The sequence below is a fragment of the Copidosoma floridanum genome, unplaced genomic scaffold, assembly GCF_036245765.1.
Source record: "Copidosoma floridanum isolate Cflo_tuat_1 unplaced genomic scaffold, Cflo_Japanese_pri ptg000030l, whole genome shotgun sequence".
Lineage (NCBI taxonomy): Eukaryota > Metazoa > Arthropoda > Insecta > Hymenoptera > Encyrtidae > Copidosoma > Copidosoma floridanum.
Window position 1 is genome coordinate 7,903,271 of NW_028321907.1, and position 17,309 is coordinate 7,920,579.

The following is a 17,309-nucleotide window of genomic DNA, read 5'->3' on the forward strand; positions in this document are numbered from 1 at the left end:
TTGTATTATATCTGTGATGTTTGCTAATCATACTTAACGATATTGCCAGCGCACGATTGCTTAACTATTGGCTGCAGCGACAAAACGACGAATTATACCTGTTTATACGTGACTATTATTTATTTATTTATTTATTTATCCATCTGTGTGATTATTGTATTCGCGTGGGTTACATGACAGCAACTTTCTTGTTTATACTTGTTTATCAACTTGGAGGAAATAAACGGCGTTATTACAAACGACAATGGATAATAAAAAATCAGTGCCAAGGATCTTTCATTCGCACCGCAACTCTTCGCTATGCGCAAGTAACGAATGTTGTGTGCGGTTTGTACAAGCGCTCGAGTGCACTCAAAGATAGCAAGCAAAGAGAGCAAAGTTCGTGTTTCACCTTGCTCGGAAGGATTTGCACGTCGTGTGGCGATTTGACCATGTCTCCGACAAATAGAGTGGTAGGTACTGGGTTTTTGCATATAGCTTCTCTGTTCAATGTAAATTAATACGGTGAGCGTTTAACTTGTATGTTATACGTAGGCTTTTGTTTGGGTGATTAAATGATAGTTTTTCACACGTTTATTTGTGTTACGAGTAATCGAGATCGTGCTGGGAATGTAAATGGTTTCACGCGTGCGAGTACGAGGCTGTTGCGACGTTCGACAGTACGTGTAGTGTGATGTGGCTTTTTCTCTTTTCCATTGGCTCATTCTCTATGTTTTATATGGTGCGTGTATAATTTTTGGGGATTCACATCGAGTGTGTCTTCAGAGCGTTGAAAGTTTCTTCCTTCTTTCGTGCGTAGGTCGTTTTTTTTTCTTTTTTTTTTACTTACATTCATAAACAAGTATGTACAGAGCCGATCTTTTTTGTTTCTTGGTTCCTTAAAGTATCTAATATACACTAGTTTCTAACGTGATTATAACAAATACCATCTTACTGTGTCTTTATTAATTTTTTTTTCTTTTGTACAATTAACAAAGATCATATTTTTCCGCCACGGATCTTTGTCTCGATTTTTTTTTCCTAAATTTTTTGTCAAAATCTACTCTCAGCTACCTTTCCCGTCACTCCGATGGACTGATCTCACGTTTATGTTCGTAATTTTTGTTTCGTTCAACTTCGTTGGGTGTACCATATAATCATATCGGGCTATCAGCCCCACAATGGGTTTTTGCTTGGAGTTGATTTTGAAGTGATTGTTTTGCCACAGAAAAAAAAATACCTCACAAACAAAAATTTCGTTTGTCACATAACACACGTAGGATAAAATATTGACGTATCCCGTGCTTTTTCATCCAATTTTGATACACGATATACGATTTCTTTACTTCCAGCTACAATTATCAAACTTCTTATTATTTTTCTTTTTATAAAATTTTATACTTTGATCTAAAAAAAAAAAAAAAAAAAAAATACTGTAAACAAAAGACAAGCAAAACCGTACAACAGACGGCAAAGATTATGGACGAATCGTTCGGTACACTAGCGCATACCTACACGTACATACCCACCGAACGGAACGCGGAGCCGCCATGTCTTCGAAGCTGAGCGCGATGGCTGCCTAGCCAAGCGAAAGCTGGAGAAGGAAGAAGAAAAGCCCTAGGCAGCGAAGCGAGCCCCCGATCTGCCGGCAAATAAGCCGTCCGCTCTCTCTCTCTCTCTCTCTCTCGCCACCCTCGGCGAGCCCTCACCCACGCACGCACACGCAACAACACGAGCGGGGAAGACTCGCCGTCGAAAATATAATATCCTTCCCTCCCGCTCGAACCACCCCCTCGATTACCATAGTGCTCCTCTCCTCTTTATTTCTTTCTCTTTCGCTCGAGCAGATACACCGCGCTGAGGGACGGACGTGCGTGTGCGCGCATCGATCTTCGGCTGACGCGAGTGTGGGGTGTACGTGTGCCCATGTAGGGGTGACGAAACGACGCGTCGCTTTTCTTCGCTTATCCTCCCTCTCTTTTTCCCATAGTCCTTGGTTTGGCCGTTCTCGCGTTTAGCTCGCATTTGATGCTTCAACAAATTTTTTTCGCCTTTCATTGCTGAGCTTTTGAATTTGGGTTGATGTTTTTCAAAAAAAAAGAGTTGCTTCCGTGGTTACTTTGGTGTGGAGGTATATAAAAAGGTCAGGGCCCTTTTTTTTATCTTTGGCAAACAGTCGTAGAGAAATTAAGTTGTTCCGGGGAAGTTGGTACCGCCATTAGTTTTGCGAAATTGAAATTTTTTGGATTGCCCGGGAGGAGAAATTTACTTCCCACTTTCCGAAGGATTGAGCTCGACGTTGATGAAAAAATTGGACGATCTTTTTCATCGTGGGCCGGCAAACAGGTGTGCAGTGAATAAAGAAAGTAACTTTTCAAAGTAAACATGTATTTTTATTCAAAATCGTACAACAAAACTCTTGTCCTGACAGTATACTTACAAGTCAACAAAATTAAGGTTTATATATCGACTGGGCGTTTTCATGGAGATAAATAATAAATATGTACACAGATACTTGATAAGCACCGAAATACGCGATACAAACATAAATGCGACGTCCTACACATGCGCTCTACCATCACCTACAAAATAATCGTACATCTAAGGGAAAAATGTGCTGCTAATCATCGAGATCAAACGAAATTTCATCTTTCGAAATCACTTTTACGTAGGTACAAATTTAACTCGTGTCCAAGAATTGATTTTTGTTTTATTTTTTATTTTTGATTTCTTATGTACAAAAGAAAAAAAAAGAAAAAAAAAAAAACAGAACGACACGATGCACTGAAAAATCAGCTCCAAGCCACACTATCACGACGACATTGCGAGACACGCTCGGAAAGCTTATATTTTACATAATCCCATAGAGTTGAGATCGAGGCCTAAAAGCGCAAAGATCATCGAAACAACGCCGCATCCATCGGAAGTTTACTCATCGATCGAATACCAGAACCTAACAACAACAACACCAACAACAAGAAGAAGAACAACATGAACGATGTCAGTCTCCTCACTCACTTACGTCGCTCGAGTTGTTGTGCAGAGGCGTGCTGTCGGGGGTCGTGCCGGCGCTGCCTGCCGGCGTCGTGGTCGAGGCCGCGCTTGTTCTCGCGACCGCGAGCGGCTGCTGGTGGTGCAGGTTGTGGTGATGAATGTGGTGGTGGGGGGACAGCTGGTTGTGCTGTTGTTGCTGTTGCTGCTGGATGCCGAGGGGCCTCAGGCTCGGGGCGAGCGCCGAGCTTGACGAGGGCGAGGGGGTGGGGGACGGGTTCTCCTGGCCGACGAGCAGGCTCGCCGGTGAGAACCCGAAGAGCTGGGATCACTGCAGCCGGGGCCAGTAATTGCCCGCGAGGTCCGGCGTCTGGGAGGGGATCTGCACTGGCACCGAGATTCCTGGGGATATCACGCCTGCAAGCAGATGGAAAATCATTATTATTATTATTATTATTTTTTTTTTTTTTTTTTTTTGTACAGTAAACGCGTAATACTTATGTACTTGACAAAAGAACATTATTTGTTAAAATTAAATACAACAGTCAAAAGTATTCGAGATCATGTTGTTTTGGAACGTCCAAGGCATTCGAATCGCGATATCTTTTTTGTACGTAACAAATAAATTTTCAATTGCATTGTGCTATAAAAATTCTCTGGTTTTAAATGCAAAATTTTTTTAAATTATATTGCATTATATAATGTGACTGTATAAAAGTAACCAGTTTTTTTATTTGGTTTTTCAAAGAATTGCATTCATCAAATGTAAAAAACTTGTTATTTCTTTTGGAATTTTGTTCCAAATACAATGATGAATAAAGTCATTGAATATCTTTAATCAAACTTTTAATAAAGTATTACAGAGTATTGTAGATTTTTATAATACCTCCTCATTCTATAATTGAAGTTATATTAAGTTAAACATGCTCAAAGGATAGGGATTTCGAGATGAAAATATAGACAGTAACAAACAATAAAGTTTTGAATTGATTCAACTAAGTCGAAGTACCACGACATCTTGAATCATCTGACTATACAGCAATAACTATCACCAGAAATTTTACATTTTTTCATTCAGGATAAGACTGTTTCTTCGGAATTGAGCCTGGATAAAAATCGTTACTTGCTTATTTCGAGATGCACGTGAAGTGTTGCATTAGCCTTTTCATTGAAAAAAAAAAAAAAAAAATTCATTTTAAATAAAAAATTATTCACTTTTAACGTAATAGAACTTTATCTTGTATAAAAAAAAAGTTTACTTTGTACATTTCGAATACATAATTTCTTAGTTCTGAGTAATTTATTTTTTTCTGTTGCGTAGTGATCACACGCTCGATTATACGGTCCCGTACGTCATCAACAAAAGTATTTATAAATCAATTGAAAAAACGTCCAACGCTTATACATTAACAGTACTTTCGTGACCCCAGGATGAAACTCACAAACTATCTGAGCCAAAAACAAGCCCCATTCGTAATCAAATTTGAGTAAAAACGTAATCTCTTGGGAAAGAAGAGAAAAAAAAAAAACAAAGCCATTCAACCGCTTCCCTTCGTTCCGCCTCAAAATCAATTGCAAACCCGCCTCGCCTCGTCGCCGCAACGACAGTTCCGTCAAGTGCAAAGCGCTTTATTTGTATACCCACCGCACTGTGCGTGCCCGTGAAATAAAGCGAAAGCGACGAGAGAAAGAGAAAACGATCCCGCCCTCATCGTATTTCCAGCAGCTAAACTCGCTCATCCTCTTACATGCGGCTGCAGCCTTGTCGTGCACTGATTCGCACGCCCCCCACCCCCCATCTCTCTCTGCTAATGGAACGGATCTACCAGGCTGTGTGTGTGTATCGATTGGTAATCCGGCAGGCCCCCGGGAAGCCTACACGGATGTGTTTGGCTCGACGGCGAAATTTTACAAATTGAAAATCCCAATTCGGTCCTCGCGACGAAAGCTCGACTCGTGGACTTTTCACGCACACCCGAGTGAATTTTCATCCGTACGAAAGAGTCCCTCTCCCCCTCTCTGCTATCGATGCGAGCTTGATTTGCTTTTTCCTGTTTTCCCCAGGCACGCGAGTTGGACGTAAAAATTCATTCCCTCGAAAGCCATCGATGGCCTATACATTGAAAGCCACGCGAGCGCTCGGCGCATGGAAAGCAAATTTCAAAACCTTTGCTTCGTGAAAGGGTGAAAAACACCGAAAGCTGGTATACATGGCACACGCCCCACAAAGAGGTAAACAGCTTTTGATCCGAAATAAATAAACCTCGAGGCTCCGAGTACTATACGACGGCCATGCATTGAAATAAAAAAAATAAAAAAAATAAAAATTGCCCTGCTACAGCAATTTCGCGAAAGAATCTCGCCTACGCGCATACACACGTCACGCGAGTAAGCTTTTACCGTTTATTAAAAAACGCGCGCTCGGAGAGCAAACAGGAAAAAAAAAAAAAAAAAAAATGTATATTACACACACGGCCGCGAGCAGTATGTAACTCATCGTCCAATCCCGCAACGCCAAAGACAGTAGCCGTCCGTGTAATGCGCGTACGCAGTGTATAAATATACAGCCGCTCCATCCGCACTTCCTCGCACGTATGTTATACACACGTGTGTATAGTTCGTACCTATATGGGCAGGCCGATACACACATACACGCATGGATGTACAGATATACACACAACATCCAATGCCGACAGAGATACAGAGGAGCATCGGAGCGCGCGCCTCCACGCGAACATTTCCTCCCCCTTTGGCTTCGCACGTTATTGAGCGCTCGCCCAGCCGAGCATAGACAAGAGAGACGGAGCAACCAACCCCCCCCCCCCACCCGATTTCCTCTTCTTCTTTTTTCGCCCCTCTGTCTCTTCCTTCGCTGCGTGTGGAGGTAAGACTACGTGTACACACACACACACAGACATGACGGTGGAAGCGCTAGATCGCGAGGAGAAGGGTAGGTGCGAGCGGAGAAATAGAAAGCAGCGAGACCGACTGGGATCGCATACCTGAGGAGGAGGAGGAGGAGGAGGAGTACGTGAGAAGAGCGGGGCTCGAAAAACGAGGCGAGCAACGGTAGGGCTTGGATACAGCAGTTCTCCCTCGCCGGTGGAGAAAAAGAAGAGTAGCCCACGGAAAGCTAGGGAGGGAGGCATGGGAATCGAGAAAATGGAAAATTCACCCTCTTCTGTCTAAAGCGCGTGCTCCTGATGTGTGGATACTCTTTTTTTCTCCGCCACGCGCGTACAAAAGCTACACGGCAGAGTTCTTCGATTTAGCCCCCAGCCACGCGAGATTTGTTTTAAAATCCTTTTACAATTCGCGTCTCCCGCGCGAGCGCGTGTACGTAGATTGAGTGCGAAGCGAGGAGGCTCCACGGTAATCCCTTTCCTGCTTGTTTTTCGCCAACCCCCCACCCTCTTTTTTTCCCCTCCACTTTTATTCTTCTTCTTTTCTCAATCCAGTATGGGCTGTACGTATGGCTCTCCTTGGTCGAGCCGTTGCAGCGTACAGTTGAAGTTTTTAAGTGGAAAACTCCCTTTTTAGTCAGACGCGTGTATAGGAATTGTTTTTCCGATGCGGAGAAGGAATCCACTCCTTTTCTGCTTTTCCTCTGTTCCTCAAGGAACCATGTGTACCGTATACATCTTCAGAAATAGAATTTTGATAAATCCGAACTCGTTAGAATGCCGGTGGCAGTGTTTGAGGTGTGCGTGTGTACGATCGAAATGTCGATGGGAGGGTTGTCGATGCTGTATCATTACAAACGTGGATTTGGGCTCTAAAGTTGGGATGAGTGGGAATTTTTGCAGAAAATTCAAAGGTATCACATGTAGAGCATTGGAACGTGTACTGATTATTTTATGATTCCTACCTGATTACAGGGATGGTCTAGTTTTGTGGAAATTCTCCTGACACATTACGATGAAGAAACTACATATTTCGTACTTGAGATACCGCGTGTCTTTGATGTCACTGGTGAAACTTATGGCCCAGCCAACGATTAAAAAATTAAGTGTCTTTATAGATTTTGAACAAAAGTTTTAACTAAGCCAATTTCTGGTTGAAAAATAATGATTGTGATAAAATGGTTTTTGTTTTGATAAAATGAATTTGGTTTTTAATCTTGGATACGCAGTAAATTTCATAAAAAAAAAAATTAATAATAATAATTATAATTAAAATAGTTGCTCGAAATTTTACTTAAACATAGTAAGAAACAAGTACCTTATGTTGAGAAAATTTACAAAGAAGATGTACTATATCTTCTAAAAAAAAAACTTTTACGAGCTTTTCTAGAGTTACAGTCAGTGGTTGCTTATATATTTGAAACTGCCTTCTTTTAAATTATTTAAAATTATGGTGACATAAATTTCATTATAAACAGTAATAAAATTACCACTTTTATTAATTATTTTAAAAATCAGGTATTTATTTTTAAAAAATTGAGTGAAAGAGATTACTTTGTTCCCTGACATGTACAATACGACTAAGTGAAAAACTTTTTCTCGTTAACGACTGCAAAATGGCACGGCCATTTTTAACACTTTAAGAACGGAATCAAGGCTATTTTGAACGATATATGCATACAGGAAATGATTGAAAAATCTTTTAAAAAACATTTGAGCTGATAAAACGAAAAATTCAGTTAAAAAAATATGATACTATGGTAAAAACATTACGATAATCTCTTCCACGCTTTCTACGCCACTTTCCAGGACGATCGGATGCAGAGAGCAACAATTACTCCAACCACGAGCTCCAACTTTTTTACACAACATTGTGGCTTTTATCCTGCCGGATCTCCCGTGCACAGCGCGCCATTAGGCCATGCCAGAAACTTTTACTCAGCAGAAGCAGCAGCCTACCCCAACTCGAGCATAATGACGAATAAACACCACCGCGCTAATGGCGATTGGACTCCCCGGACTGTAAACTGCACTGTAGCCCTATCTATTCAGAGACCGAATGCGAGGCACTACCTGGTGCTTGCGTTACTGATTTATTAGCGAGACGCACTTTTTACTATTGCCCTATAAGTGATTTCAATTAAATGTACACTTGAACGAACAAGTCGGCTCATTCCTCTGTCGGTCGAAAAATTTTTCACGAGTCGCACGCACGAACGAGCACGCGGAATCTCCGTGATATCGAGTTTTATCTCTTTTCTTCGTGTGTCCCATCGCTTGTCTTGCGCCTTATCTCGGCTCATTAACATAATGTGGTCCCACATGTCGAAGTGGCTCCGGGCCACCCTGCAGTTGACACACACGTATAGACCGGCTGTTTGGAAAAAGGATCAACGACAAGACCGACAACACATCGATGAGGAAAACGAAAAAGGAAAAAAAAAAACAAAAAAAAAGAAAAAAAGAGAAACAGCGCGGAGTAAGTGGGTATGCGGATGGACAGAGTAAAAAAAAGTGAGAAAAGTGGACTTACCGGTCGCGGCGGAGGTCGCAGGCTGGTAGGGCGAGCCACTGGTCCCGGTCGGCTGGCCGGCTGGTGTGGTGGGGGTGCCGGGGCCGTGCGAGGACGGTGGTAGGGCCCGATGGGTCTGGGAGTGGGCAGCAGCTGCTGCGGCCGACTGGTGGGCCGCGTGCGAGTACGACTGGGTGAGCGAATGCAGGGGCTCGTGGAAGACGTAGGCCGGGTAACCATCGGCCCGCTGCTGCAGACAACTGCCGCCCATCGAACCGCCCAAGCTGCTCGACATCGAACTGGAAAAAGAAACGGTGCAGGGTTGTTTGCCATAAGTATATATATACTTTTTATTTTTACTACGTTTCACAATTTTTACAACGATTTCTTTGGTCACTTTACCATTAATTATTCACTTTGTAAGTACACTTTTGTACAAGTTTGAAAATGAAGTGGTTGAATTTTAATGCCAAAGGGAGTAGGATTGATTCCAGGGTAATTGTTGCTTAATCACAATGTAAACTACGTGGTGTTAAGAAAAAAATGACCCACCTGTAGGTGTCGGGCATGGTGGCGATGGGCTGGGGTATCGACGAGTACATGGTGTTGAAGCCGGCGTTGAGCGGTATCCTGGGGGTCGCCGGCGTGGCCGCGGGTGGCGCCGATCCATTGCCACTGCTGGCACTGCTCGCACCGCCCACCACCGTATCCACGGACGCCCTTCTTTGGTTGCGCAGCTTTTCCTCGCGACGCCACTTGGCGCGTCTATTGCTGAACCACACCTGGAATTCACCGACAGCTAAGTTGATCGCGAGTCACGCACTTACTTTTTGTCGGGTTTTTCCTTTTTCCCTCTCACTCTCTCAGTCACACTCGTGTTCACTTGTCATGTCGTGCATGCACAACCGTACGGGCTCGGTATCGCTTATAAAATTTGGCTCTGTTGCGATAAGTTTTTTCTTCCGTCGATAAATAAAATCAGTCAAGTTGAAAAACAAATGGGAAGAACGATAAAGAAAGGAAAAAAAAAACTATCGCTCCACGATCACGGAGCTCTCACATAGCGCGCCCACGTTCCCTTTTGCTCTATTTTCCACTCGCCCTCCTCCCTTTTCACCCCCCACCCTTGGAGCCTCCGATGCTTCCAACCAAGCTCCCCGGTTCTTTGTTTTCACTCACCGTCCCTTTTTTTCCCTTTTTTTCCACCGTCCCTCCGCTAGAGGCTTTTATGTAAAATCTTCGAGATTTCCCGTCCACGGGAAACTTGGTAATTGTAATTCAGCAATTATCCAGTGGAAACTTGATTAACCTTGGCAGCCCTCTCGCTAATAATTTTAATTCAGAAAACCATCGCGCGCCAACGGTGGCCCGCACTAAAAATCAACCATTTATTCGCGTAATCGGCAGATTGTTTTTGCAAAGCCCACCGTGGCAATTAGAGACCACTGAGCTGCACAATTTCCAGGGTACTATCTTACTATTGGCGTTTTCCAATTAAAAAATCGGTGGATGAACGTTGGAAAGCTAATATTTCTCGACCCGTATGATAAAAAAAAAAAAAAAAAAAAAAAAAGAAACCAAAAGCAATAATCATCAAAAGTATTTTTGCGTAATATTAGTCATCGTAGTGTATCACCACCATCGCTGGACGAAAAAAAAAAGAATCTATCTGTGCAGTCGAACGATACTATACACACAGAGACGCGATTGTTTTCAACGTCGCGGTTTCGCGGCTTCACAACTGTACACATACCCAGAGGAGGGAGGGCAGAGGATGGGGAGTGGGGAGGTGGATGACACATCGACCATCGTATCGAACACCGGCTGGTTTGGCATTCGTTTTTTGCTCCTCGTGTTCGTTGTTTACGGAAGAGTGAGGGAGTGCGAGGACAGGGGGGGGGGGCAGGGAGTGGAAATAGTGTAAAGAGGAGGGTAGGGGGTGGGCAAATTGCAGCAGATGGCACGACACGGGAGATAACTCGTGGACTTTTCAGCCTCGGCTGCGCTAACAAGTTTTACACCCCTGAGTTTTTTCAACCACCCGCGAGAGGTGGGAGGTTCATTTTTTTTCTTTTTTTTTCCCATCCCCTCGGAGTTTTTTGCATTGCGTTTCAATTTCGCGGCCACGTATATCGATGGCTCTTTGGTCGCATTTGTTTTCGATACCCGTAGATATTATCGATATTTCATAAAAGTACCAAGCTTCGAAAACGCGCAATGCATGGCTGCCCGAAATTTTTGCGAGTCTCGTGCATTAAGCGCAGAACCGCGTAAAAAATCTCTGGTGTATTATTACGGCGGTGTGTATAAAATACATTCGAGCAAAGAATGTATGTACACGGGGACCCTGAAAATCCCATCTATTCCACCGTGGGAAGGGAGCCGCGGAGGAGGAGCAATTTTAATCGGCGTGCCCATGTATTACGCAAGGCCAAGAGGGTAAGGGAGAGGGGGCTACAATTCTTCCTTCCGCCATTTATCTCCGCTCCAGCTTTTCTAACCTCGAGACCACTAGTCCCCGGAGATAGCCGTCTCTTCCGGGTACTTCGATCCATAAATCGATGCAGCGGGGGCTTATTGCCCCACCCCCCTTTTTATATGCCCGAGCCAGTTTCCGCCCCATTAGCTGTGCAATGAAGACGACGCACCGGTGTTAAATCTTGCGCTCGGGGTTCACGTGAGCGCTCGTCCCTCTTGCAGCTTGGCCCCCGAAGCCCTTCGATCATGGATTCGAAAAATCTTTAGAGTCCCGCTCCTCCTTCCTCGCCTACGTTGCACCCCCCCCCTTTTTGTACTCTTTTGACCGTAGTGGTAGTACGTTACTGTGATACATGTTTGCCTTGCGGTTTGTTCAATTTTATTACCGATATTTTATCGAGTGCATGAATGTCTATGAAAATATGTCTCACAAGACTGGGTGTATGCAAGTTCTGAGCCACAAAAGATACAGTCGAGATACATGTATTATCCTGTGATGTAGGCATGGAACAAACTATAAAGCCTTTTTTCTGCCAATGGTGTTAAATAAAAAGGATGCTTTTATCTACCTGTTTCTCGAATTTTGTTAACATCTAGCAGTCCGATCTCACGCTCTTTGATTCCCAGTTATCCAACATCGATCAGTCCATAGCTCTCGGTTCCATCGTTTTCATTCGACGAATCAAACCTCGGAGCCTATCGACTCGCACCACGTATTCGGGGAAGCATATGAATTTCTAAAAAAACCAATACATCCCACGGATACCCCCTTCCTCGGATCCCGAAAATCAAGCCAAAGTTTGGTAATCCAACACCCCATGATCCCTCATCTGAAAGTCAGTCAATAGAAACACCGAGAAACAAAACACACATCTCCGAAAGCCAACTTCCATCCCAGAAAATATCGTCTTACAGCGAGAGACCTTCCTCCCCCCCTGCCCCTACTTTCCAACCGTCCGAAGTTGCGTGTAAAAATCCTCGGCTCTCATAAATAACGTCCCCCTTCCCTTTTTTGTCCCCTCTTCCCACCGAAATCCACGCACAGATAATGGCAGGAGGATACGGCCACCCTTCGGTCCCTCTCCTGCGAGCCCCCGAAATAAAAGGCCTCTCGCGCATCAGCGAGTCCCTCGCGGCGATCCGGGGATTTTGGCCGCGCCACCGCTTGCAGACACGTACAAGGGAGGGAAGGGCCTTTCGGGCATCGAGGCTGCTCGAGTCGGGAGATATGCGAAATGATAATCGCGTCCGAAAGGGAGCGCGAAACGCCGGGACGTAGAATAAGCGAGGGGGCAGGGGAGGGGGTGTGGGTGTGCGGCTGTGTTAGAGAGACGGTACGGCCAATCGGAGGGCGAACCTCCCGGGGGACGCGGCGCCGTTGCTATGGCTTCGCGCGTCTTTCTCTCTCTCTCTTCTCTACACTGTCGGCGTGCTCGTGCGCGCTCTCGAAAACTTGTACCACATTCTGCCTACTATGCACTGTTGTACGCATAACGCACTGGTGGTTTTTCTACAATAATATTTTTATTTTTCCACAGCATCCCACGCACTTTATCGTGAAATAAGAGTAGCATCTCCCATCTTTGGATGTTTATTGTGAGATGTTTCGGACGAGGCTAATGATTTTTATTTGGTTTTAATCGTTTGGAAAGGTTTTGGTGAGGTTTCATTCCAACGTAACGAGTTGATTTCGAGTTTGAAGAAAAGGATATGAGAGATACAAAAATCTCGTTGGAGCATCTATATCTGGTAGAACGAGAGCACAATCGTGGCAAAGTGTTCGCCAAGTTTTTGCCGCCTCTTTTCCTTCTTTGAAAGAAATATCGGAGACAGACACAAACGGATATCGGGTTGTCACCATTTCCTTTCTTTTTCCAGAGCTCTCATCTCATTTTTCATGGCGAGAAGAAACCAAAGAGCACGCTCGGCTGCCGATGACATAATGACGGAGCCCAGCCGTGCGTCGCTCACCTCATGCACGAGTATGTATATATAACAGCTCATCGGACGTTTCACGCGCTCTGCATACATGTGCGGAGAGATAAGTATGCGTACGTGTGTGCACAGAGAACACCGGGTGCTATACTCTGTATGTTATGTAGGTACTGTGTGTTCGCTCTGGCGCACCACGCCTTGACGCCCACGTGCACACACGGTTAATGGCCGTACATAATTTTGCTCGCTGTTTGACATGCCTGGCGTACATACGTGATTTTTTGATCGTTCCGCCATTGCATTGGGTGCAAATTTTTTTAAAGAATTGGTGGCGATGGTTTTCCCAGGGCTAGAACTTTTGGTGACTCGGAGGATTGATGTGGTTCGTTGACGAATCGTCAGTGGCAATGTATTGGATTTAAAGATGACGTTTCGTACTAAATATTTGTAGAAGCCAAGGTATACGGTTTTTAGACGTCATTCAACACTGTGATAAAACTTAGCAATCAATCACAAATTAACGTATTTTTTGTCGTTTAGCAATCAGTCATCGTCATGGCTGTCGTATACTTCTGAAACTCCTATAAAGGATTGGAATAACTCACTTGGATTATTTTTTATCCAGCAAAATTACGAGAAATCATTGTAAAAACTTTTTATTTTTCCATTGAAAAAAATCATGAGGCCAGCCGATCGAAAACAATAGCTCAAATCCCATCCCGTGGAGGATGACTCTCCGAGTCGATGGACATTCAAGAAACTACAGCGACTCTCTCGGTTTCTCCTCCATTTCATCTCCATGCGATTCTACAGCTCCTTGGTCTCTCGTGCGACCAAACGCCAAGAAGGTCCACACAGCAGAGGGCCACACACCTCCCACGGTCGCCAAGCACACCCACACACACATACCCACCCTCAATCCCTCCCTCCGTCTCTCGGAGCACTGCCGCCAGTTTCCTGCACTTAGCAAGATCAATACCAGCCAACGAGGCTTGAAAACATGCGTCAACATGGCCTTGCACTGTTTGTACGTCCACATAACGCTGTGCTCGCCGAACTTTCTCTCCCTCCTGGCCCCTCTTTCGCGGTGCTGCCCCTGTACAAACCACCCCTACGCCCACTACTCTCCACTAGATTCGCGTGTTGCTGCACGGCGTACGTGTTTATTGACCAGCGGCTGTATCCATCCTACGTATGGGGAACAAGGGCCTTCCACGCGGACAATGTTCGACAATACCTGATCCATACGGTACTTCTTTGCCAGCGCCTCTGTATATTAAATAAAATGATATACAGCCAAGCGCGGTCAGCGTAGCTGTGTGCAAACACGGCGCGCTGAACTGCATCCGTGGCTTCGGTGGGTGCATGTGTATTTGAGACGTGACGTGGAAACTGTAGGCACGGGTTTGTTTGTTGATCAGTCTTTTTTTTCTTTTTTTTTCTGGCTAGAGGTACACGTATCTATTGGTTCTCGTTGTTGTTACAGACGCGCGGCGCGTAGGTGCGTCGGTGCAAGGTAGCGGAAATTTTCATCGCCCGTGTCGGTTATTGTCGTGTAGACTTTAGCTGCTATGTTTTCGTTTTTTGTGTTGTATCGGTGAATTTTTTTTTGCGGGACAGTATTTACAGGGATTCCGAGTTTTTGGACTTGGTTTTGCATATGCATCACCCAGCGAGGGAAACTTTTTCTTTAACTACGTTAGCTGAAAAATATTGGATATTGGCACAGAAATGAAGTTTGAATACATTTTTTTTATAAACTTATTTATATTATAAATTATATATTTTTATTAGGTTATGATTATATGAACTCGAGTTACATTTTAATTTGAATACTTATTTTCATTTTATGGTTTATAAATCGATACTTTACCGATAATAATTCAATTTATACCACAGAACTGCCAATTGTGTACGTCTTGTTTTCACGTATTTACAATTTTTTTTTATCTCATCAGTTAATTTTGATCCACATACAATGACAATTAATCAAATCATCTTTAATAAATGAAAGTTTTATGTCCGAATTCGTGACATCGACATTTCAACATTTTCTACTTACTTTCCTTCAATGTACGTGCTTAAGCAAATTATATTGCAAATAAGGGGAGTATATTACTATAACGACAATATAAAAAAAATTTTCTGCGACTAAAGCATGAAACGTTAGATATAACATCGGTTTAAGGCAATGTCTGACCGAACATTGACTCGTACTACTGAAAATCGTTTTTTCGCTAAATGGCTAGGAAAATTCACTTAAAATAATTTGAAAACAATAGTCAAGTAATTTGTTAATAAAAAGGTAACTTTAACGCATACTTGAAATGTAAAATAGTTTTATTTTTATTAAATTTCAAGTCGTTGGTCGGTAGAGACAACTAGGTTAAAGTGATCAAATTAGTTTCAAAAGCTGACCAGTCATCGAAAAACACCTGCAATAAAGTTAGTGTGACCCATACTTTCACTCTCAAAGGAACATACAAACAAACAAACAAACAAGCAAATAGTCGAACAAACAAGCCCGAGTAATGCAGCGTAAAAGCCAAATAACGAAAAAAATCAATCTGACCCCGTACACGGAGTCGACTCATAAAAAATTAATGGAGACACGCGGTGGATAAGGCGCGCATCGTCGAGCCAGAAAACTTTTCTCTGCGCTTGCTACCTCGCGAGTAAGCTTCACCGCCTCTCCCTCCTCCCCTCCCCCCTTTTTCGCGCTCTATCACGCGTCAAATCGCCCCTACCGGTGCACCGCGCTCAAGTGTAACTTTGCCGAGCTTGCGGGAGAATCCATCCCGTGGTGACGACCCTTAAGCGCTCGAAGGCGTACTACTAATGAAAAGAGCTTTCGGTTTCATGTGTTTGTAGAATGTCTGTTTCAGTACGAGAGGAGGGGTGGGAGATCCCCTCGGGTATTATAACTTTTGCCGTCACTGCAAGGGTGGCTAGTTCATTTATTTTTTTATTTTATTTCCAACTTGTCTGTTTTTGTAGCCCTTTCACTTGCCATTGATCAGTGTGTGGACCATAAAATAGTATACCCATTGCATATATCTCGATAATTTTATCCAATTAATAAATGAATTAACCCCACCATATCCAATAAAACACTTTAAGTGAATTCTATCATTTTAGGTTGTTCAATTTCTACCAGTCAAAGATAGACGCATTATGTGTTATGAAGTAAAAGCCTACGATTTGTTGGAAAAAAAGAGACGCGCTCGTGATACTAAAAAAAAAAAAAAATGAAAAAAAAGAGAGAGAAAGACGAAGTATCTACTGTTCGCACACTCACTCTGCACATTCACACTCACCTGGATACGTGCCTCAGGCAATCCAATCTTCTCGGCGAGGCGCTCCCTGGCAAACACGTCCGGGTAATGCGTCCGCTCGAATTCTGCAAAACGAACAACAGAGAAAGAGAGTCACAGATGAGCCACGCCGTCTCTTTATCACACATGTACGTACAGTACACGCTGGCAACAAGTGCCCCTTCCCTCCCCACATAATATTATACACCCTCATCCCAGCGCCGTACGCCCAATGCTTCTCAGTCCGCGGGTGGTGTTCCGCGCACACATTGTACACGCGCGTGTGGAGAGTTGGCTGGATGGGCGCGTTTTCCCTGGGACGGATAATTGGAGAGGAAAAACGCCCGCACGCGCTCGCGCTCGGGGCTCCGCTAATTTATGTACCCGCTCTCTGTTGCGCTTTTAATTCGGCTCGCGGACTGGATGGCGTGTACAGCTGGCACGAGCGTACGGTGGAGGATGGCTTTTTTAATTTTTTTTTTTTTTTTGCGCATAAAGCCAAAACGAGCACGTGATCCTTTTATTATCATTTCTTTCTTTTTTTATTTCATAACTCTTTGGATCCTTAATTGGATGTCGAATTAGAGGTACGGAGAACAACGTAAAGTTTGTGCTTTTCGTCTGGTAACCCCGAGGAGTAACGGTAGGCGATAACTGCTCACCTTTCTCGAGACTGTCGATCTGCTCGTTCGAAAAGGACGTCCGGTTGCGCTGAAGTTTCCGTTTCAGCCTCAGTCGGACTTGCGAATCCTCGTCGCCGGACGAGTTGTGTTCCGAGTTGCCGTCCGACGTTGTTTCCTGATTGTGAGACAGCAGCGATCCGGTATCTGTGGGACAAACAAAGAGACCAAAACTTATTTTCAAAGCAAAAATTAGCGTGTTACGTGCAAAGCACAGCTCGCAATCTGTTCCCTCTATACACATTCAGAGACGGGTCGTCGAGAAAGGGAATGTTTGTCACATTCAGCCGCGAATGAGCGTCAAAGGCCATTTTGGCCTTTCAGAGGAGTTCCGAGGTCGAAGCGAAGCTGGCATTTTTTTTTTCCCCATACGTGAAAAAATAAGAAACTCGGACGGTGGCTCGTTTTTGCAGTCCACCCGAGGTTCTGATCGATTTTTCGGTGTTCCCCCTGCGGACTCGTTGTCGTCTATTTTCAAGAGGGCCGGTTTTTCAATCACGCTATGCAAATAGCCGGG

General features: G+C 44.0%; 1 protein-coding gene across 1 annotated transcript in view; it reads right to left on the reverse strand.

Moving 5' to 3' along the window:
• Positions 1 to 3,036: 3,036 nt before the first annotated feature.
• toy (paired box 6 protein twin of eyeless) overlaps positions 3,037 to 17,309 on the reverse strand; it is a 35,040-nt gene continuing 20,767 nt past the window's right edge. The window contains exons 5-9 of the mRNA XM_089596610.1: positions 16,775 to 16,939; positions 16,116 to 16,198; positions 8,938 to 9,167; positions 8,407 to 8,684; positions 3,037 to 3,387 (exon numbers count right to left, since the gene is read on the reverse strand). Of these exons, the coding sequence (XP_089452736.1) occupies positions 3,299 to 3,387; positions 8,407 to 8,684; positions 8,938 to 9,167; positions 16,116 to 16,198; positions 16,775 to 16,939 (845 nt within the window). The 3' untranslated portion in view covers positions 3,037 to 3,298. The remainder of the gene's footprint in view (positions 3,388 to 8,406; positions 8,685 to 8,937; positions 9,168 to 16,115; positions 16,199 to 16,774; positions 16,940 to 17,309) is intronic.